Genomic DNA, 23935 nt, shown 5'->3' on the forward strand with positions numbered 1-23935 from the left:
ACATGTTTATTTTGGTAGAAATACACTAAATCAATTAATCCGACTATCAATCAAAACAAGTTGCCTATTGTCTTGCTTGCTATTGTATTTGTGATACTCACCCATAGCAAATGGGCTCCTGTTGCTTGGAGGTGAAAGACAACTCAGAGAAGACAGAGTAGAGGTGGATATGAAACAAGCCACCCAGAATAAAGTCTCCAGCCTTATTAACTCTGTTCAGATTAAACTGTTCCTGTAACTCACAAGAAGAGGAAGGCGAGGAAAACAAAGCAGAGAATGAAGAGAACAATATCAAGGTCAAGTACATGTATGAAAGCAGGTGTGTGTCTAGTGAAACCCTCATGACTGTCCTCCTCTGTCTAACACCCTCCCCCCCTTTCTAAATCCATTGTCCAGTTGCTACATTTTATACACAGTGCTATGCCGTCCCCTGTGCCACCTTATGCCACTGCGTCATCTTTCACACCACCCATCAGTGCTATGCCATCCCCTGTATCACCTTATGACATTACGTAATCTTTTACACCACCCATCAGTGCTCTGCCATCCCCTGTACCACCATTATGTAATCTTTCACAGCACCCATCTGGCAGAGGCAGTAGAGTAGTGATGTGCGGGTCGGGTTTTTTCATGACTCGCCCCGCCCCGCCCCGCCACGGAACCCAACCCGCCCCGCGAACCCATTTATAAATCTATGGCTCAAAAGACAAAACAAGAGCATGTGATTTTTTTTTTGTTTTTGCGTGAGAGAGCGGCTGACCCGCTCCCCCGCAGCCTGCATAATTTCCTCTGAAATCCTGACTCGACCCACCCGCGCCGCGGGTTGACCCGCGGGTTACGGGTCGACCCGCTCATCACTACAGTAGAGGCAGGGCTTAACGTACATTACCAAGCCTTCCGTATCAAAATAATGTTGTGTGTGTTCTTTCATTTATCAATTACACTATGTCACCGTGTGTGTGTGGCCTTGATGTTTTTTTTCTCGTTTTTTATCCCTCGATTTTGTAATCCCATTTTTTCACCCAGTGCCAATTGACTAAGTAATCCTGGGTGCTATACTCCCTCTGCCAACCTAGTGAGAACCCAGAGCTGAACTCATGCCACCGTCAATGCATGAGGGCTAACAGGTCTTCTTTTCACCCGACAGAGGAGAGGTTCCCCGGTAGGACAAAGCGTGTGGAAGGAACACGTTATTCCAACCAGTTCCTTTCCCCTCCATCAGGCGCCCCGGCTGACCAGGGGGAGGCAGTATAGAGACCGGGATTACTGCATGTTTTTGTGAGGGTACCTACCCTAGGGGACACAGGGAGAACATGCAAACTCCACACAGAGAGAGTCTTTCACCAACCCCACCTAGGGTATGGGCACTGATTACATTACATTACATTACAGTCATTTAGCAGACGCTTTTATCCAAAGCGACTTACAATAAGTGTATTCAACATAGGTAGGGAACGAAAACTACTAATCACCAGAAGTTTTAAGTACATTTCCTGCTAAAACAAGCAACCAAGAGTATACCTAGCGCTAAGGTAAAAGTGCAATATATCAGCTACCTACTTTCTTAAACAGATGAGACAAAAATGGCAAAATCAAATGAGCACGAGCTAAAACAAATAAGTGTATCGACTAAACAAGATCCAATAAAACAATACAAAAATAAAACAAGAGTTCGTACAACTAGTTAACAACAAGTAGGCCAGGCAAAGAGGAAGGATAGTGTTTCCTGAAGAGGTGGGTTTTCAGCCTGCGGCGAAAGATGGGCAGTGACTCTGCTGTCCTGACTTCAGTGGGAAGTTCATTCCACCACTGTGGGGCCAGAACAGAAAAAAGTCGTGACCGTGTCGATCGACCAGAAGGACCGTTGAGTGGCGAGGGAGTCAGTCGCCCCGAGGTGGCAGACCGGAGTGGTCGGGCAGGGGTGTGGGCATTGACCAAAACTCGGAGGTAAGAAGGAGCTGTTCCTTTCACTGCTCTATAGGCTAGCACCAGGGTTTTAAACTGAATGCGAGCTGCTACGGGGAGCCAGTGCAGAGAACGGAGAAGGATAGTTGTGTGGGAGAACTTGGGGCGGTTGAACACCAGACGAGCCGCAGCTTTCTGAACAAGCTCCAGAGGTCTGATGGCTGATGCCGGAGCACCAGCAAGGAGGGAGTTGCAGTAGTCCAGGCGGGAGATGACAAGAGCCTGAATGAGCACCTGGGCTGTTTTCTCCGTGAGGAAGGGGCGAATCCTCCTGATGTTGTAGAGGAGGAATCTGCAGGACCGTGTCACTGATGCGATGTTAGCCGAGAACGACAGTTGATCGTCCAGGGTCACACCCAGATTCTTCGCAGTCCGAGTTGACGTCACCACAGCATTCTCAATGGTGATGGCCATGTCTCGGTGAGGACAGCCCTTCCCCGGGATGAACATCAGCTCGGTCTTGTCCAGGTTGAGCTTCAGGTGGTTCGTCGACATCCACTCCGAGATGTCAGCCAGACAAGCAGCAATGCGTGCCTCCACTTGTGTGTCAGAGGGGGGGAATGAGAGGATCAGCTGGGTGTCATCGGCATAGCAGTGGTAGGAAAAGCCATGGGAGTGGATGACAGCACCAAGAGATGTAGTGTAGAGGGAGAAAAGAAGAGGACCCAGAACCGAGCCTTGGGGAACCCCAGTAGTGAGCCTGTGTGGTTCTGACACAGACCCTCTCAGCATCACCTGGTAGGAGCGACCCGTCAGGTAGGATGCAAACAGGGAGAGTGCAGAGCCTGAGACACCCATCCCCTCGAGGGTGGAGAGGAGGATCTGGTGGTTCACTGTGTCGAACGCTGCAGACAGGTCCAGGAGTATCAGGACTGAGGAGAGAGAGTTCGCTGATGACGTGGAGGAGAGGACACACCCCCAGCGCCCACAGCGTACCCAGGACCTTCTAGCTGTGATGTTGTTTTTACCCCTTCCAACAGATTGGGAGGATGCTGGTGGAAGGGTGTTTACTGGACAAGGGGACCTCGGAATAGCACAAACTACACTGTTTGATTTTTTTTTCTCGCAACCCATACAAATTGGTCGCAATTGGTTGGCCATTTATATTTAACGGTCTGATATACCAGCAAAAGGAAACCTTGGAGTGAGGCTTATGTGCCACAAGCTTATTGGTTAAGGTGAGGACAGAAAGCCCCTTAATATAAATGTAGAACTTCAATGGATTATTAACAGGGTGTATTGTTAGACTGAAATGTATAGTTATAGCAATTTTTTATACCAATAATATAAAAACCCAACAGTTCAGAAGTCATTCATCAGTTGAGCAAAACATTTTACTACAATGTATTAGGGCAACAGAAAAAAACGAAAACAAAACAATATTAACCAATGCTCTCGGATTGATCATACTGGAGATAAATGCTGGTGTCAGAAGCAATATAGGCTCCATTGTATTACCTTAACGAACATTGTATCATAACTATATTGTGAACTTGTACTTCCATGTACTGTTGTTCTCATGTCTTACTAAATAAAGTACATCAATCCATCAATCAATCAATCAATCAATCAATCAATCAATCAATCGTCATGAATACTATATTATGCTTCCAGTCGCTAGTTTAAAGTCTTCTTTCAATCACCATGATATGCGTTTTGGTAAATTGTTTATTCCCATTTATTTTTAAAATGAATGATAAAGAAGGGTATGCTGTAGGAGGGGCGTGGCTACCTTGTGATGATTTGATTGACAATCTACACAAACAATAGCATTAATTATACAATTTTAAGTAAAAAAAAAAAACAATAGCATTAATTCCCCACCCCCGCTCTGGTCCCAACGAATAGCATTCATTTCCATGTACATTTTTCGAACCAGATATAGGAAGATGTCGGATTTGAAATTGCTGAAAAATAGGCTTCATTTACGGTCTGTCGAGTCTATGGGCGTACATTTGTCTATCATCTTACTCATCATGATCATTAGTAATACAAACAATGTTTCCTCATTATTTATTTGACTAGCTGAGGCCTGTTTTTGACCCTCAAATAAAACTCATATCACGCAATCTGTAGCTTGTCTTATTTTTCGCGGTTAACTTGTTGGAAAAAATGTCATATTTCAAAATAACACATTATGGCACATGCCTTGGGAACCTGTTGTAGAAGAATTTGGTGAATATTCTTACACAAGCCACTGATACACAGTACAACCCATTGCAAGTGCATTCCCTAAGTTTAGGTCAGCTGCAAACTAACCTCTGTGTTATATTCTTTATTTAACAAGGCTAGAGCATACAAGTACTATTTTTTAGCAATTCATGCCCTGCACATACAAACATATACACAGACACATTACAGTCTGGGAGTACAACCACAGTCTTATACTGTTTGCCACTGAGCACCTCCACTGGAGCAGTTGGGGGTTCAATGCCTTGCTCAAGGGCACTTCAGCAGTGTTGGGAGGAGGGGTAGGTGGTGGCCATTCACTTCCACACCAAGATTTTTCCTACTGGTCTGAGGAACTGAACCGGGAACTTTCTGGCAACAAGAACAATCATCTAAACTTCCGGTGCCATGTCATTATTCCGACATCCCGTTGGTCCGACGGGTCCCATTATAACTAACCCTAACCTCACATTAATCTAATGGTCACAATAATGGGATGTCGGGGCCTTGTAAATGCCACACAAATGGAGCAGAACAAAGCATATGGCTGTCTTCATTATATGACAACCACTTGGTCCCATCTTTATACAAGAAAACCTTATGCACCGCTGACACATTTTACTTGTCTGCATAGGAGTAAAATCACCAAACTTAGTCTGTAACGGAGAGTAATCAACTTTTCACCAACTTTTCTTTATGAAAAATAATATAGGTTTGCATCTCTGACAAGATTTTGTTTAATCTGATATATATCACTAACAATCAAATGTGTATGTATATATATATATATATATATATATATATATATATATATATATATACACAATTATATTATAAAGTACACAGAAAATGTATTATCATTGAATTTCTGCTTCTATGTCTTGGTGGCACCGCGACCCATGATGGACTTCTTTGTGTTTCTCTCAGGTTTCAAAATGATTATATAACACTTTGGTCCAAACAGTGCCACCAAAAGACCAAAGCTAGATGCTAAAATAGCAAATACTTCCACTACATCTGCATATTTGCCTGGAGAGCTGATATATGCTGGGATGAAGGCTATCCACACGGCACAGAAGATCAACATGCTGAAAGTGATTAACTTAGCTTCATTGAAGTTGTCTGGAAGATTCCTTGCCATGAATGCTAGGACGAAGCTGAGGAGTGCCAGTAAACCAATATAACCTAGTAACACTGCAAAACCAACTGTTGATCCCACCTCACACTCATAGACTATCTTATCACTGTTGTACTGTGTGTTTTTATGAGGAGTTGGTGAGGCAGAGACAAGCCAGGCTGTACAAATTATTGCCTGGATGGAAGTAAGAACCAGAACTGTTCCTCTCTGCTGCATAGAACCGAACCACTTCATAATGTCTGCACCCCCAGGCTTGGAGGCCTTGAACACGGCCAACACCACCATAGTCTTTACCAGGATACATGAGACACACAGCACAAAGCTGATCCCAAAAGCTGCATGCCTCAGCTGACAAGTCCAGAGCCTGGGACGGCCAATGAACAGAAGTGAGCACATGAAACACAGTTTCAGTGACAACAAAAGTTGGAAGCTGAGTTCTGAGTTGTTGGCGCGTACCATGGGCGTTTCACGATGATAGACGAAGATTCCCAGGACAATGGCACAGATAAGTGTGCCTAGCAATGTGATGGTTGTCAAGGAGATACCCAGGGCCTCATGGTAGGAGAGGAACTCCATGATCTTAGGGACACAGTGGTCACGCTGGGGACTGGACCAGAAGTCCTCTGGACAACTGGTGCACTCTGTAGAGTCTAACAAAGACGGAAAGGTTAAGGGGACAGACAAGTACTGTAGTTGAAACATGCACAATCTACATACATATTCTGCTCACCTAAAATAATGTTAAACAAGTTCCCAAAGTATCTGTTAAATTACTTTTCACTTAAATAAAACTCACAAGTATTCCACTCGAGGCAGCTTCACTGACTTTATTCCTCGCTAATTTAAAAACCTAATGAGTAAAAACTACTTATAAAGTGCAGCAGTGCAATGGAACAAATTGACAAAGGAAATGAAATTTAGTGTTTCCCTGAATGCCTTAAAAACAAACTCACCAAAATTGCTACAAAACAATACTTAAACTAGAAAAAGTGCTCCTCGGAGCACAGGCCAGGTCAGGTAGGCCAGGTCAGGTAGGTTATTGTGGCCTCCTGGTGGCGCTATAATAGGCCACCGTGATAAGGGTGGCATTTCTTCCTCTGCCTAGTGGGAATGTGCGTGCAAATTTTCATGCCATGCCTTTTGGCCGGGCGGAGACAATAAGCCTTCAGGGTAAGGTCACACCTAACCTTTGTGGCCGTCTTTTTGCAATAGTTTTCAATGGGAACAGAGCGTTTTGTTGCCATTGCGCAGATTTCCACAACAAAACGCTCCGTTCCCATTGAAAGCCATTCCAAAAAAAAGGCCACATATAGGCATAATCAAAGTTAGGTGTGACCGTACCCTCAGGCTTTATTGTCTACGCTAGGCCGAAAGGCATGGCGAGAGAGTATGTTTTGCCCCCTGTCCGTGTGTCCGTCCGTCCGTGTGTCCATCTGCCTGCGACCAGCTAATCCCCGGCACCGTTGGCCCAGTCGCTGGGAAACTGTGCACAGAACCTCTGCCCCAAATCTTTCACATGAGCCTGTTCACCAGGAGGCCGATTTGTGCAAAACCCATTTTTGGATATTACTCCCACTTGGCCGAGGAAGAAATGCCGCCCTTTTCACATTGCCCTGTTATAGCGCCACCATCAGGTCTAATTTAGCTAAATACATTTTTGCAACAAAATGCCTTAAATCATGAATGCACGCACATTCCCACTAGGCCGAGGAAGAAATGCCACCCTTTTCACATTGGCCTATTATAGCGCCACCAGGAGGCCACAATAACCTACCTGACCTGGCGGAGACCTGTGCTCCGAGGAGCACTTTTTCTACTTTTGTTGTGTTTTTTTTCTCTTATTTTGTGTTCTCTGTGATTTTGCAAATGTGGCTGTATCGTTATCGTCATAAGGTGCTAATGTGTTCTTTTCTGTGCTATCAGCAAAAAAAACTCAATCAATAAACTCAATAAATCAACCAACCTGTCTGATTGCTGATATCTCCCTCAGAGCAAGCAATGCAGTCAAAGCAGCAGACAGGTTCTCCTTTCCTTCTGGCCACCCGGGTTCCAGGGGAACAGCTCTCACTGCACACTGACCGAGGAGGCTACAGAGGAAAGGAACAGTGATCAGTTTCAGTCTGAATTACATTCACACCATGAGCTCAACATTAGTTACTTCAGAAAGCCAAAGTGACCTTTTTGATTTCAAAGTTCCAGAAGATTTTGTCTTCATCAAGGATGAGTTCTTCATATCCAGAGGCTGACTTCTTGACCACACCCACATTGTGAACCTTCGCGCTTCCATCAGGGAGCCACACCCAGTTCATGACATCATAGATTGGTAAAGGATCACCATTCTCATCAAATGATACATCATCACCATTTGATGTGGTTAAGTTGACCTTTTCCAGGTAATAGACAAGCTAGAAATTGTGATGAGGGAAATTATTAAGAATTTAAATGGGATTACCACTCATTGTCAACACTTAACTATGTCATTTATATAATTTAGGGCTGATTTACAGCCAAGAGCATGAGAACCAATCGTTTGGGGTCATGTGTTCAGTGACGACGAACAGAGAGAGACAGTCTGGCAATACATAATTTGTAATGATGCAATATTAAATGGAAGGCAAGACAACAGTTACTGAAGGCCTGAACCATGTAGAATTGATTGCCTTAACTAGAACAGTCCTCCTCAGAGTGCAGATCTCCGCCAATCTCCGCCAGGCCGGGTTGTCTACTCAGGGTTTGCAAACTTTGGAATGCAGTCATAACCACTTGGAATAGGAAAAAAAGCTCTATGTCGCCTAGAACTGGATAATTGATTGTTGGGGTCATGTGATCAGTGACATAGGGAAGGTGTACTCTTTGGCCCGCCTTCTAGGCTTCCTCATTCACTTGAATGGGGAATATCACTTCCAGCTGAAACAGCGCGACTTGAATATAAAGTTAAGACTTGTTAAAGCAATTCCAGCCAATTCTATTATCTACAAGTACAATGTCTTGTGAAATGTGATATATAACCATATGCCATTATTATTAAGTCGCACTGTTTCAGCTGGAAGTGAGATTCCCCATTCTAGTGAATGCTGCAGCCTAGATGGCGGGCCAGAGATCACACCTTCCATATGTCACTGATCGCATGACCCCAACAATGGATTCTCCAGTTCTAGGCGACATAGAAGGGGGGGGGGGGCTCTTTTTAAATTTCCACACATTAGCTGTAAAGTTAATCATGACATGGTTCAATGTTGAAAATGAGTGGTATACTCCTTTAACTTTTCAAAGAATGTTAACTAATCTTCTTAAAGAAGAATCTGAAAATGTCAATGACAGTTGATAAAACATAAGGTTTATATTATCAATGAGCTGTATTAAACGTTGTATTATTCTACATTCTCATGTGTTATTATTCAAATAAGTTACTAATAATAATAATAACTAGAAAAAGTGCTCCTCGGAGCACAAGTCTCCGCCAACAGACTTGTGTTGGGAATGTTGGGAATGTTCTACTTCTGTGAATGTTCTACTTCTTATGTTCTAATTATTATGTCCTATCCGTCCTGTCTATGTAAGTGTCCTATCCGTCCTGTCTAGGGTTGTCCGATATTGGCTTTTTTACCGATAACCGATATACCGATATTGTCCAACTCTTAATTACCGATACCGATATCAACCGATACCGATATATGCGGGGATTATTGTGATTAGGGTAAGCTCAAATTTCATATCACACACACCATATACAGTAAGAACTCCTGTAACTTATTTATAAAGCAAAAAAAAAAACGATACCGATATTTTCCCGATATCAATTTTTATGCTAATATCGGCCGATAATATTGGGAGGCCGATAATATCGGACATCCCTAGTCCTGTCTATGTAAGTGTCCTATCCGTCCTGTCTATGTAAGTGTCCTATCCGTCCTGTCTGTGTAAGTGTCCTATCCGTCCTGTCTGTGTAAGTGTCCTATCCGTCCTGTCTATGTAAGTGTCCTATCCGTCCTGTCTGTGTAAGTGTCCTATCCGTCCTGTCTGTGTAAGTGTCCTATCCGTCCTGTCTATGTAAGTGTCCTATCCGTCCCGTCTGTGTAAGTGTCCTATCCCTCCCGTCTGTATAAGTGTCCTATCCGTCCCGTCTGTGTAAGTGTCCTATCCGTCCTGTCTGTGTAAGTGTCCTATCCGTCTTGTCTGTATAAGTGTTCTATCCGTCCTGTCTGTATAAGTGTCCTATCCGTCCTGTCTGTATAAGTGTCCTATCCGTCCTGTCTGTATAAGTGTCCTATCCGTCCTGTCTGTATAAGTGTCCTATCCGTCCTGTCTGTGTAAGTGTCATATCCCTCCTGTCTATGTAAGTGTCCTATCTGTCCTATCTGTCCAATTATGTATCCTATCTAATTGTTACAGTATCCACCATTTCTCAGCCATTTCGTGATGGTTCCTGTCTTACCTCACTTTGAAAGAGGCACAGACTCTTTCAAAGTGACGCCATGTATTTATAGGCCGCTATACGTCACTAGCCAATCAGATCACACTATTTCACTGTATTGTCACGTGTCATGTGAGGCTTGACCAATCGGTGTGTCATATTTAGAAAGTGAAAACAAAGTCTCCTGGCGGAGACAATAATGAAATACACTAATCCTATATTAAAATTGGCTTAAGAAACAAACAAATCACACATCTCCATATATGGCCACAAAAGGGGCCATGCCCATGATTGACATATACTAATGACATCAGGGATCTCGCTTTATGGCCATAAAAAAAAGGACTGACAGATACAAAGATCTCAATATATGGCCATATCAGTCGGATCGGCGGTGCAACGTAGGCGTGAGGGTCGTGGAGTGGCCCTAACTCTAGTTGTGTACAAGTATGTCTTTTGAAAATGTATTTAATCACATGCTATAAAGTTATAAACAGCTATGATTTACTTGCAAAGTGAAGATATTTTGTCACCGTAATCTGAAGCCTCATCTCTTAAGACTACAATTTACCCCGTAACACTTCACCCCCCCCCCCCCCCCCCCCGCCACACACACACACACACACACACACACACACACACACACACACACACACACACACACACACACACACACACACACACACACACACACACACACTTCTGCTATTGCTAAGTTATTTAAGCAGATGCTAGGTTCATTTTCTACCTGGCATCCTAGAATTTCAATGGACAAATTATTATTTATAGTATATTGTTTGCCTTTGTAAGTCGCTCTGGATAAGAGCGTCTGCTATGTGCTTAAATTGTAAATTGATTGCACATTGTAAGTGGTCAAGTGTGTGTGTGTGTGTGTGTGTGTGTGTGTGTGTGTGTGTGTGTGTGTGTGTGTGTGTGTGTGTGTGTGTGTGTGTGTGTGTTTTATTTTGTTTCGATCAATGGCAACATTATCCACAGTACAATCATTATTCATAATACATTTATAATACATTTTCATCCTACTGTGTCCATGTTTCATTTGTTTTACCAATGTGATATTTAAATCATTTCACTATTAGTCTAAATGTGAGTCCAACTAGAAAGATTAACAGGTAAACTGTGAATTCATATCATACCTGCCATAGCTGTAGTGTCTGCAAACTTGCACAGCTGTGCCCAATGAAAGGCCCTCTTCCTGGCACACATTGCAACATGTCATGGAGGGCATGGGCCAGAGCATACACAGCTTTATACACATTATACTCTATCCTGAGGTCAGACACATCCAACAGTGAAGTTTCTGCTGTTCCTAGGTCCTCTTGTCCAGTACACACCCCTCCACCATTATCCACCCACTCTGTAGGAAGGGGTGCAAACTTACACTGAAACGTGTGCTCCCAAAACTGCCTCACCTGAAGAAACACAATTTATTAAACATAAATAAACCAGTTTAATATGAAATGAACCAAACTACTCACAATGTTATTTTCATGGCTGTTGTCAGGGTCATTGTCAGGATGTATTTTTAACAAGAAGTCCTTGAGACCTGGTATCTCTCCACGACGGATGGCAATACCCAGGGTGCCTCTCAGGTACGGCATAAAATGAGGAGTCTGGAGTATGGCTGATGATGTCCACGCCTCACTGGCCATCCATTGCAGACCTGTCACATTCTGCTTTACCACCTATTGTGTTGAACAAAACATATTAGTATATCATTTCTGTTCGACATAAACCTTGTATGTCCAAAGCCGAACCTGTGTTCAAATGGATCCAATGTTGTTATTATTTAGTCAAAAACTCTTGATAAAACTTTTCATAGGCTCAGAACCCACAGACACACTTTTTAAGAATTGGTTATACCAGTAAGATGTTTGATTGGTGTTATTATCTGTTTGCTTATTGTATACAGAAGCACTGAGATCAAAGGGGAAATACGAACATGTGTAAAATAAGCACACAATTGCTGAGCATTTAGTCTAGATAGTGATTAAATTGCATTGCATAAAAAAGAAAGTTTCATATTCCTTATAATTATGAATGCATTATGAATAATAAACCAAACCTCCTCCAGGAGTATAGCCAAGCGGCTCGCAAATACAAATGCAATGACCACACGAGCTGTGGATTTCTTTATCACAGAGACAATCCTCTGAAGTTCATCTGGGTCAGAGTCCATGGGCACAACCTCCACATATGCTAGACAAGCCAAACCAGACTGGGCCAGCTCAGACTGTAAGGACCTGGCAGTGTTGTGTCCATAGTCATTATCAATAATCACCAATCCTACCCAGGTCCACTTGAACCACCTCATAATCTGGAGCATGGCTCGTACCTGATGGAGAGATATGTGCTTAAGCTAGATTCACATAGTGAATCTCCTACACAGATTCCACAATAGAAAAGGTATAACCATTCTCTTTTGATGCTGTCAATAAAGATCTTCAGCACCAGCAACAATACTAATAATACTACCAAGATATGCAATACCATAATTAACTCAATAGAGGGAGGTATTTGTCAAGTGTGTGGAACATGTACTACTACAGTGATTCTCAAAGTGTCGTTGAGGGGGTTCTAGGTAGGTCTCCAGCAAATGCAGTTAATAGCATCAAAATCAGTGTAACCACTTTATCCCTATATACATTGACTATTTGAAAAGAGCCAAAAAAAAGTTCACAACTGTGTGAGCTTGTAGATCTTGCTTTTTTTTTTTTAATATCTGTGAACATTTTTGAAATACTGTGGAAACATGAAATGACATGAAAAAGTATATGAGAACCACCGTACTACTACAGATGTATTGCCTATATAAAATCACCTGGAAGGCGTCACTTGGGATTGTTCTAAAGAAGGATGGGAACTGGTTATGGTCACTCAGACAGGCACAGGTGGAAAAGTAACTGACCTACAAAAGGTACAACACATCTGTTCTCTAATATATTAAATAATTAACAAATGTCCACAGCAAACAGAGAATAAGAGCATACAATGTGAGAATAACAATCTGTGCTCCCCCTCCCCCCCTGCCAGCTCTGTTCAGATGCTCTAGCTGAAAGTCACATTGTCGGGTGGAAAACTATTCTGTCCAAAACAATTACTTTTCAGGAGATGGGGGATCCAATGTATTATTATTTAGTCACAAGCTCGTTAATACTTTTCGTTGGTTCAATATGCATAAAACCCACAGAAACACAAAAATACCAAAAAATAGCAGATCTACAAGATCACAACGTGTCATATGGTGTCAGGTTGTAAGCTTGTAGATCGGCTATTTGTGGTGCTTTTTTGTGACAATGAGGTATGACAAAGTAGGGCATTTATGTACGAAAAAGGTTTCTGCTCGACAGCAACGATTATGTTCTATGTCTTTCAAGCTGTAGAAAACACTAAATGCATTATGTATCATATTTTAGATTAATTAATAGTGAAGTAACCAAAGTAAGGCATACAATATGTCATGGTAAAAGGGGGTTCAAATAGGAAACTTACCTGGGGCACTCTGTATAAACCTAATATTCTAGCAATAGCAATAGAACTTGTTGAGGAATCAGCACCCACAATTCCTAGCACGGGAGGGGAGCCAACACATCTCTCATCCAATTGAAACTGCTCCTCTCTCCCAGTGATCAATGACAATGTTGCACGGAATGCAACTCCAAGCGTTACACAGGTATCATAGAGACTATATCCTAGAGTCACATTGGGTAGCAGGCTTCTATTTCTGTTGATCTCATTAATGGCAAAAGCCATGGTCTGTGCACACCTGAAGCCATCAAGGTGAAATCTAACACACAAAACTCCACTGTTACCATATATGTTTATCTTGGTAGAAATATACAGAATCAACTAATCCTATGGTACTATCAATCAAAACAAGTTGCCTGTTGTCATGCTTGTTATTGTATTTGTGATACTCACCCATAGCAAATGGGCTCCTGTTGCTTGGAGATGAAAGACAACTCAGAGTAGACAGAGTAGCGGTGGACATGAAGCAAGCCACCCAGAATAAAGTCTCCAGCCTTATTAACTCTGTTCAGATTAAACTGTTCCTGTAACTCACAAGAAGAGGAAGGTGAAGAAGACAAAGCAGAGAATGAAGAGAACAATATCAAGATCAAGTACATGTATGAAAGCAGGTGTGTGTCTAGTGAAACCCTCATGACTGTCCTCCTCTGTCTAACACCCTCCCCCCTTTCTAAATCCATTGTCCAGTTGCTATATTTTATACACAGTGCTATGCCGTCCCCTGTGCCATCTGATGCCACTACGTAATCTTTTACACCACGCATCAGTGCTCTGCCATCCCCTGTACCACCATTACGTAATCTTTCACAGCACTTATCAGGCAGAGGCAGTAGAGGCAGGGCTTAATGTACATTAGCAAGCCTTTCGTATCTAAATAATGTTGTGTGTGTTCTTTCATTTATCAATTGTGTGTGCATGCACGCGCGTGCGCCTCTTCAGTGCCCACGCACCCACTCTGCCATCAGACGAGGATGTGAAAGACCGCTTTTATGAGGTACTGGATGAGGCCCTCCACAAAGTCCCCAAAAGTGACACAATCCTGCTGCTGGGCGACTTTAACGCAAGAGTGGGGAAGAACAGCGACATCTGGAAAGGCGTGATTGGACAACATGGCGTCGGCCACTCCAATGCCAATGGACTAAGACTCCTAAGTCTCTGTGCTGAACACAACCTCACCATCACCAACACCATCTTTCAGATTAAATACAAAACCTCCTGGATGCATCCTCGATCCAAGCACTGGCACCTCCTGGACTACATCATTGTCAGACGCACGGACCTGAGAGATGTTCACGTCACACGAGCCATGAGGGGGGCAGAGTGTTGGACGGACCATCGGTTGATCATGGCCATGCTCAAACTGAAGATCCGCCCAGCCATACGCCTCCGAAAGTCCACCAAGAGAAGGCTGCACTGTGCCCGGCTGCAGGAAACAGAGGCATGCAACACCCTCCGCTGTTCCCTAGCTAAACAGCTGGAGAACATTGAGCCTCTCCTGGGCATGGAGGGGACAACCACTGACAAGTGGTCCACCCTAAGTGCTTCACTTTATGAAGCAGCAGCCCAGTCTATTGGCTACAGCACGAAGAAACATCAGGACTGGTTTGATGAAAACTCCATACACATCACCACTCTCCTCAATAACATGCATAAAGCCCACAAATCCTCGCTCAATAACCCATCTTCTGCAACCCTGAAAAACCAATGGCAAGACCAAAGGAGAGAGGTCCAGCGTACTCTGAGGCAACTTCAAAACCACTGGTGGGTATCCAAGGCACAGGAGATACAATCCTACGCAGACAGGTATGACATGCACAACTTTTATGATGCAATAAAAGCCACACATGGCCCAAGAACCCATACTGTCTGCCCCCTCAGAACAGCGGATGAATCTTCCTTCATTAAGGACCAAGCCCTGATTGTCCAGAGATGGGGGGAGCATTTTGAGGCTCTCTTAAACCAGCCAGCCTCCGTTGATCTCTCTGTTCTAGAGGATCTCCCAACCCTACCCACCATCCAGAGCCTTGACCTCCCACCTTCCTTTACCGAGGTTCATGCTGCCATAAGGGCATTGAAGAACAACAAATCCCCAGGACCTGACTCCATCCCTGCTGAGATCCTGAAGCAGGGGGGCTACCTATGCACCAGAGCAATCCACCGTTTCATCTCCTAATATGGCGGGAAGAAAGCGTTCCTCAACAATGGAGGGATGCAAATATTATCACCATATATAAAAACAAGGGGGACAAATCCATCTGTGGAAAAAGCCGGGGCATAGCACTTCTCTCTGTCGCAGGCAAAGTCCTCTCAAAAATCATGCTCCACAGGCTTATCAAGAACATCATTGAAGACCTGATGCCAGAGTCCCAGTGTGGATTCCGGAAAAACAGAAGCACAGTGGACATGATCTTCACCTCGCGGCAGCTGCAGGAAAAATGCCGTGAACAAAAACAAGACCTGTTCATGGCCTTTGTGGATCTCTCCAAGGCATTCGACACCGTCCACCGTGACCTTTTGTGGAGAGTACTTCTGCACTATGGCTGCCCGGTGAAGTTTGTTAACATCCTCCGGCAGTTTCATGATGAGATGAGGGCCAAGGTGACAATAGGTGGACTAGAATCTGCCTCCTTCGGAGTAGGTACTGGTGTGAGACAGGGATGTGTTCTCGCACCTATCCTTTTTAATATCTTTCTCCTGTGTGTAACAACACTTCTACACAAGGAAATGGAGGAGGGGAGTGGGGTGACCCTGGACTACAGACTGGATGGGAACCTCTTCAACATCAGGAGGTTTCAAGCCACAACAAAGCTCCAGACTGTACGCATACTGGAGCTCCAGTATGCTGATGATTGTGCCCTTGTGGCACACACACCAGAGGCACTGCAGGCCACTCTGGCGGCCGCTGTGAGAGCCTACAGCAGAATGGGACTTTCTGTAAACACCTCCAAGACAGAAGTCCTCTGCCAGTGGTATTCAGAACCCCCACAGACACCACCAGTCTTCTCCGTTGCAGATTCCCCACTTACCATCGTTCCACACTTTAAGTACCTTGGAAGCATCCTGTCAGAGGACTGCAGCATCGACAAGGACATCCAAAACAGGATCAAGCAAGCCTCATCCTCCTTCGGACGGCTGAGGAAAAGGGTCTTTAGCAACAGTAACCTCCACATCCACACAAAAATAGCAGTCTACAGGGCAATATGCATTTCCACCCTCCTATACGGGTGTGAGTCATGGACCATCTATTCCCGGCATCTGAAGATGCTCGAGGCGTTCCACAACAGATGCCTCCAACGCATCCTAAAAGTGACCTGGAGAGACCGTATGCCACACTCTGAAGTCCTCCAGAGAACCAGCTGCAGGAGCATAGAGGCCACCATCTTGCACCACCAGCTAAGATGGCTTGGACATGTCATCAGGATGCCAGCCAGTCGCCTGCCTCGGAGGACACTATATGGCCAACTCCACCTAGGCAAACGTTCTGCAGGGGGACAGAAAAAGAGGTTGAAGGACCAACTGAAGACCTCTCTAAAGAAGTGTGGAATTAAGCCTGCTTCCCTTGAAGATGCTGCTGTGGACTGCTCTTCCTGGCGTGGACTCTGCCAACAAGGAGTACAACTGGCAGAAGAGAACCGAATGGAACACCGCCTGGCAAGAAGTCAAAAAAGGAAGTTGGCCAAGTCTGCACCTGCCCCATCGGGTCAGGTTTTCACTTGCACTGTCTGTGGCAGACAGTGTGCATCCCGCATTGGATTATACAGTCATCAAAGGACCCACACATTGTAGCAGAAGTCATCATCGGCCACTTCTTCTTCTTCTGTCGTATGTCCTTAGACCTTCAGCTCCGTTGCAGCAAGCCAGTCCAATGTGTCATTGTCTAGGTCAATTAAACCACGATCACCATTAGGTGGCCGGAATTTGGGGCAGCTGGTCATAACGTGTTCCACAGTCTGTTCTGGATCCCCACATTCGCAATGTGCATTGTCTGTGAGACCCCACTTGTGCATTGATGCATTGAAACGTCCAACACCTGTCCTCAGGCGATTGAGGGTTGTCCACTCCTTGCATGGGAGGTGCTGGCCAGGAACATCTGCTGGGTCCTCGATGTATTTGTGGAGCCTGGATGGTTCTGCTGCCTTCCACTGGTCCCTCCATCTTGCCTTCACCCAGGAAGCTTTGGAGGTGTCCGCTGGTGTTGTGCGGAGCAGTTCCTGGGCCTGTGTGGCAAAGGGGCGCCGGGACTTGAGGCGCACGCGATGTGGTGTCTCCGTGACGACCTTGTGGAGGAGGTGGGATTCACTCATCTGTGCCTTCCGAGCGAGGGCCAGCGTGGCGGCTTCTCGTCATCCCTTGTCTGGGATGGTCTCCAGAAGCTTCATATGTAGCCAACGCAGCCAGACAGTGTCGTAGGCAGCCGTGAGGTCTAGGAAGACGGCACCCGCCTTCTCTCCTGCCTGGAAGCTGTCTTCTATGTCGTGGCACAGAAGGGTCACCTGGTCTGTTGTTGACATACCGCTTCGAAAGCCAGCCTGTTCTTTGGGCAGCTGGGGGTCGATCACTGGGGTGAGGCGTGCCAGGATGAGGCGTTCAAGGAGCTTGAAGGGTACGCACAGCAGTGAGATGGGCCGGTATCCCTTTGGGTCATCGCTCGGCTTGTTTGGCTTTGGCAGGGCGATCACTTTAGCACGACGCCAGATCTTTGGCAGCTTTGAGTACTGGAGGCATGCAGAAAGGAAGGAACAGAGCCAGTCAGTTGCCTTCTTGCCTTGATGTTTCATGTACTCTGGGTGGATGCCGTCTATGCCTGGTGCCTTACCAGTCTTCAGGCGTTGTGTGGCCAGATCGATCTCTTTCGTCGTGAAGTTGATGGATAGGTTGGAATCGCATCCTGGGGCCCTGAGCAGCTCGTGGATTCTTGCTGATGTTGTTCTATTGAAGTCCTTGTCTGCGTTAGGGAAGCGGCCATTACTCAGCAGGAGCGACGCGATGGAGTTTGCAGTGATGGGGCACTGCGGAGGAGTTGTTGACCTTCCAGTCAGCTTGTTCAGGGTCTGCCACCCCTGTCGACTGGAGTGTGTGAAGTCAATTGACTCTATTGTCTCAGTCCATCGTTGCCTACGTTTCTCATTTAACCTGCAGAATAGGTCGTCTGCTGCTTTGTCCCTGTCTTCGCTGGTTTGTACTCCTGTATGGGAGCGAAGAAGTTGTTCACATTCTTCATCCCAGCAGGGGACATAGGCTTTGCGCACACCGCGGGGGATGTTGTCCTTGGCGGCAGCCAGCAGCATTTTGCAGTACGAGTCGTAGGCATCGTTCAAGTTGTTGGGGCACGGGTGTGGTAGACCAACAGCTGCCTTGTTCACTTGCTTAGTGAAGCCTGCCCAGTTTGCTCTCCGGAAGTTCCACCTCTTGACATCCCTCCCTTGCACTGGTTGGACCAAGGATGGGATGGTGATGAGCGACGGTCGGTGGTGTGACCGGGGAAACATGTCCAGGATGCGTCTTACTGGGAGTGACTGGTTGTTATGCCATTTTGCGAAGGCCAGGTCTGGATTGGTGGTGCTGTTCCATCGTGCAGAGTAGAAGGTGCGTGGCTCCTTTGGGTCGTATAGGAGTGTAGCATCGACAGTTGAGGCCCAGTCTATCAGGAAGTCACCATCAGCGTTGGAGCTGCTGTAACCCCAGTCTGTATGGTGGCTGTTGAAGTCACCAGCGTACACGGCAGGGGCTGGGACATCTGGCAGGGACGATGGGACCAGTCTACTGGGTGGTGGTTTGTAGATGTTGACAATGGTGGTGTCTTGCACTTTGGTTGTAATGTATTCTATCTCTGCACCCTCTGGAGATTGTCCGGCGGCTGACCAGGCCATATCTTTGCGGACAAATGTAGCAGTGCCATGATGTTTATTGGCAATGCCGGCCAAGGTGTACCCAGGGACCCTCAGGATGTTCTTATTTTCCTGGTGGGTCTCCTGCAGGGTGATCACTGTCACGTTGTTTTTGCTGGCTATGTGCTCAAGGATGTTGATCTTGGCAATGGTGAGACCTTCGACGTTGAGCTGGAGAAGCGCTAGCGCTGGGGCTGTGGTCGGTGGACGTTGTGAAGACATTTGTTTCGCTTAAAGGGCATGCAACCTTGCAACTACTCTTTAGCTACTTACAGGGGAGGCCACGTGGAGGCTGTCTTCTTCTCCCCCTCATCGGCCACGATGGACTACCATAAGCAGTGTGTGTGTGTGCGTGCGTGCGTGCGTGCGTGCGTGTGTGTGTGTGTGGCAAAACCTTTTTTTTCTTTTTACCCCTTCTGACAGATTTGGTTGATGCTGGTGGAGGGGCCTGTACTGGACAAGGGGACTTAGAAACAGCACGACTACACTCAGGATTTGTTTAGGACACAGTGGCAGACTGCACTGTTTCGATCGCTTTGTTCATACCGTACTAACACACTTTAGCTCTGGAATTCACTCTTTTGCCCACCAGTTGATGGTATTGTACTGGACCATTTAATGAGGTTATGTACAGGACCTGACAGGCCCCGGTCATGTGGTGATGATTCACATCACAGTCAGGCTCCTCATCCACAACCACTCCAACACCCAGCCACCTCAGCTCTAACATCAACACGGGCAATTGCAAATAAGCTCTTGGCCATTGGCCTTGCAGTGTTACAATACAGCGATATGTTCCTGAGAAACTAGACATTACGACTTACCTGTCTATCAGTGGGCCGGGGCATCAATTGGCTTTGGCAAGATATGGCAGCTATCATGCTTTGGTCCCTGATCAATATTAGAGAACCACTTTTTATGCATTCTTTTACATCACCAAATTCACGTCTTTGCTTTCCGATTTAATCCAAATACTGTATCTAAGCTGTGTGATGTATACATTTTGAGTTAACACCATTAATATCAACCCATGTCCCGCTGCACTGTAGCAATTAGTGCACCTGGGACTGTTTAATGCTTAGCCTGTCAAAGTGGTGCCAGTGGCGTAGCCAGAACGCTAGCATAGGCTGGGCCTAGGCAGGAGCGGGTGGGCACGCATGCATGCACGCACAAACCTATATATGCACTGTTATCAAAATGGCTGAATATCATTATTATTATTTTCTAAATTATTATTATAATTTTATGTGTAGGTCCTGTACTAATATCCAGTCCGCACAGCTGCTGTGCATCTTGGTAAACCTCCTCAAACTTTTGAAAAACATTCTTTCACACAAGCAATTTACAAGCAACAGTTTGCCATTTGTTTAGGAATACAAGTTGGTTTTAAAAGGAACAAGATTACAAATCAAACACTAAAATCTTCACAGAGAATGGGTCACAATGCTTTGAACAGGTTGCATAGGTCAGTTTCTTACATTATTAGACCTTAAAATAATATCACTCACTCAGATGCACACAAACATATTTCCAAATAAAAACAGTTGGGTTTAAAAAACAAAATCCACTTCACCTTCCTAGTGTTGTAATAGCTGCCATTCAAGTCTAAAGAAGTGTTTACATAATGAAGATGTCCGAAGATAAACCCACAATCAGTGAAATCCTTCACCATTATGAATAAACAATAAAAATGAAAACATTATCCATGGAATATTCCCATCTATTGGAAAAGTTTCCAATGTTTCAGTTGTAATATTAGCAGTGATACATCCTTTAGAGGTTCACATTAAGATGAAAGTTCTAAGATTGACAAGGAATCTTCATAACGTTTTTTTGTAAAAAATAAAAACAAAATCACACATATAGGCTGTGTGTGTGTGTGTGTGTGTGTGTGTGTGTGTGTGTGTGTGTGTGTGTGTGTGTGTGTGTGTGTGGGTGCGTGCGTGCGTGTGTGCGTGCGCACAAATACCCAGAAAGTGTAGTTCCAATTCTACAACTCTATGGTGTATCCAAGCAGTGAAATCCTTCACCATTATGAAAAAATACAACTCAAATTAAAAGGTTATCCATGGAATACTCCCTTCCATTTCGGGGGGTGGTTTCCAACGATTTAGTTGTAATATTAGCAGTAATACATCCTTTAGAGATTAACATAAAAATGTAAGTTTCAAGATTGACAGGGATTCTTCATACAGTGTCTGTAGTCAAACCCAAGCAAAAACACCCAGGAAGTGTAGGTCCAATCCTATAACTCTACGGTTATGATGTCCAACATTACAAACAGTGGGGGCAGCACAGCAATGTGGATTTGAACTCCAGAACAATCTGATGAGGATGAGGGACACCGAACAGGAGGATTCAAATGATGGGGCGAAGTTCCTCCCCAACATACTGTATAAGAGTGAAATAGGGTCTGTTCATGTCTAAATAAGTGTTTACATAATGAACATGTCCAAAGAAGATAAACCAGCAAGCAGTGAAATCCTTCACTACTATGAATAAATAAAAATGAAAACATTATCCATGGAATATTCCTTTCCCTTTTGGGAGAAATTTCCAACGCTTTAGTTGTAATATTAGCAGTAATGCATCCTTTAGAAGTTCACATAAAGAAAGATGAAAGTTCCAAGATTGACAGGGAATCTCCAAGTTTTCTGTAAGAAACTCCAAGCAAAAACACCCCAGAAATAGTAGGTCCAATCCCATAAATATCCAGTCTGCAGCACGGGCACAGTTGCTTGGTAAACCTCCTCAAACTTTTGAGAAACTTTCTTTCACCCACACAACACTCACTATTAGATGCATGCACAAGTAGTTCCATATCAAAACCTGTTTAGTTAGATAAAAAAATACACTTAACAGAGCGTGAGAAAACATGCTTTCTTCTGCAGTGCAGATACAAACCATCAGGTACACATAGGTGGTTCTGAAAGACTTATATGGTAAATAAACAAAAAGAAAAGCCGGCAAAATATAGAAAACCCTCAGTTCCCAAAGTTTAGGTTTTTGTTCTCGTTGGGGCCCTTAATCTGAATCGTGACAGTGTTCTGATTGGTCCTACCACACAATCCGTGAGGGAGGGGAATCACCATCAGTGTCCAGACTCTGTAGGTTGGTTAGCTCGCCACCCAGTATGAACTGGGAATCTATGGATCTGGGGGATCGTTGATGTTGGGTATGGAGACTGTGGAGTCTCACATGCTCCTGGGCTCTTCAGGGAATGGAAGGGAAGCGCTGTCCTCTTCTCCACGTGAAGCACTCCAGAGCGGATGGTTGGAATCAGAATCACCCAATAATAAAAATCACACCCTGTGTGAAGGAAGCGGTGCCTTTGGGGCGGGCCTTAACTCATTGGTGGTCTGAGTCCACTTACCAAATTTGTACTTGGTAGCATGCTGCAAACTGGAATGATGGCTGTTTAAAGCCCAGCCAATGGGCAGACAGAGGGGGCGAGCCTTAAGTAATGACAGTTAGTCCCTATTGCTGGCTTTAGTCCATGTACAAAATTTGTACTCCATAGCATGCTGCGAACTTGAGTTATGGCTGTTTGAAGGGCAGCCAATGGGAAGACAGAGGGGGTGGGGCTTCAGCAATCATGCTCGTCCCTATTGGTGGTCTAAGTCCACATACCAAATGTGGACTTGGTGGCATGCTGCAAACTGCAGTTATAGCTGTTTAAAATCCCGTGCTCATCCCGTGCTCATACGGGCGCTGGGGCTCCCTGGACCCCTCTTTGATAACTTCATCAATTCATGCTCGTGCCTATTGGTGGTCTAAGTCCACATACCAAATGTGGACTTGGTGGCATGCTGCAAACTGGAGTTATAGCTGTTTAAAATCCCGTGCTCATCCCGTGCTTAAACGGACGGACGGCCATAACATACGCTGGGGGTCCCTGGACTCCTCTTTGATAACTTCAGCAATTCATGCTGGTCCCTATTGGTGGTCTAAGTCCACATAGCATATTTGAACTTGGTGGCATGCTGCAAATTTGAGTTATAGCTGTTTGAATTCCCGTGCTCATCCCGTGCTGAAACGGACGGACAAACATAACATACGCTGGGGGTCCCTGGAGCCCTCTTTGCTAACTTCAGCAATTCATGCTCGTTCCTATTGGTGGTCTAAGTCCACATACCAAATGTGGACTTGGTGGCATGCTGCAAACTGGATTTATAGCTGTTTAAAATCCCATGCTCATCCCGTGCTCATACGGGCGCTGGGGGTCCCTGGACCCCTCTTTGATAACTTCATCAATTCATGCTCGTGCCTATTGGTGGTCTAAGTCCACATACCAAATGTGGACTTGGTGGCATGCTGCAAACTGGAGTTATAGCGCCGTGCTCATCCCGTGCTGAAACGGACGACGGACAGAACATACGCTGGGGGTCCCTGGACCCCTCTTTGATAGCCAGTGGCACGTGTGGCCAATGAGAGGAGAGTTGGCGTAGGCAATCTCCAAGTCCGTGTGTGTGTGTGTGTGTGTGTGTGTGTGTGTGTGTGCGTGTGTTTGTATGTGTTTCTTCTTTGCCGTCAGGCTCATACGGACGGACGGACGGACGGACGGACATACGGACAAAGTCAAGTGTAGAGCGGTTGGCACCGCTAAAAACCTGACCTATAGTAGATCAGACAAGACCCAATAGCTTGTGTTATTCACACACACACACACACACACACACACACACACACACACACACACACACACACACACACACACACACACACACACACACACTGTGTAGTAGGGGTGTCACGATTCACTTACCTCACGATTCGATTCAAAATCGATTCCTAGGGTGCCGATTCGATTAAAAT

General features: G+C 45.1%; 1 protein-coding gene across 1 annotated transcript; it reads right to left on the minus strand.

Moving 5' to 3' along the window:
- Positions 1–5008: 5008 nt before the first annotated feature.
- On the minus strand, positions 5009–13867 carry LOC311044848 (extracellular calcium-sensing receptor-like; the record flags this gene model as incomplete). The annotated part of the gene is made up of 10 exons (XM_084056663.1): positions 5009–5922; positions 7236–7359; positions 7450–7677; positions 10841–11116; positions 11183–11389; positions 11770–12039; positions 12526–12612; positions 13197–13491; positions 13626–13756; positions 13862–13867. 10 exons carry the CDS (start codon positions 13865–13867, stop codon positions 5009–5011), a joined length of 2538 nt encoding a protein of 845 aa, XP_083912789.1.
- Positions 13868–23935: the final 10068 nt, after the last annotated feature.

Source organism: Gymnoscopelus microlampas (genome assembly GCF_963454915.1).
Source record: "Gymnoscopelus microlampas genome assembly, chromosome: 5".
Classification (NCBI taxonomy): Eukaryota; Metazoa; Chordata; class Actinopteri; order Myctophiformes; family Myctophidae; genus Gymnoscopelus; species Gymnoscopelus microlampas.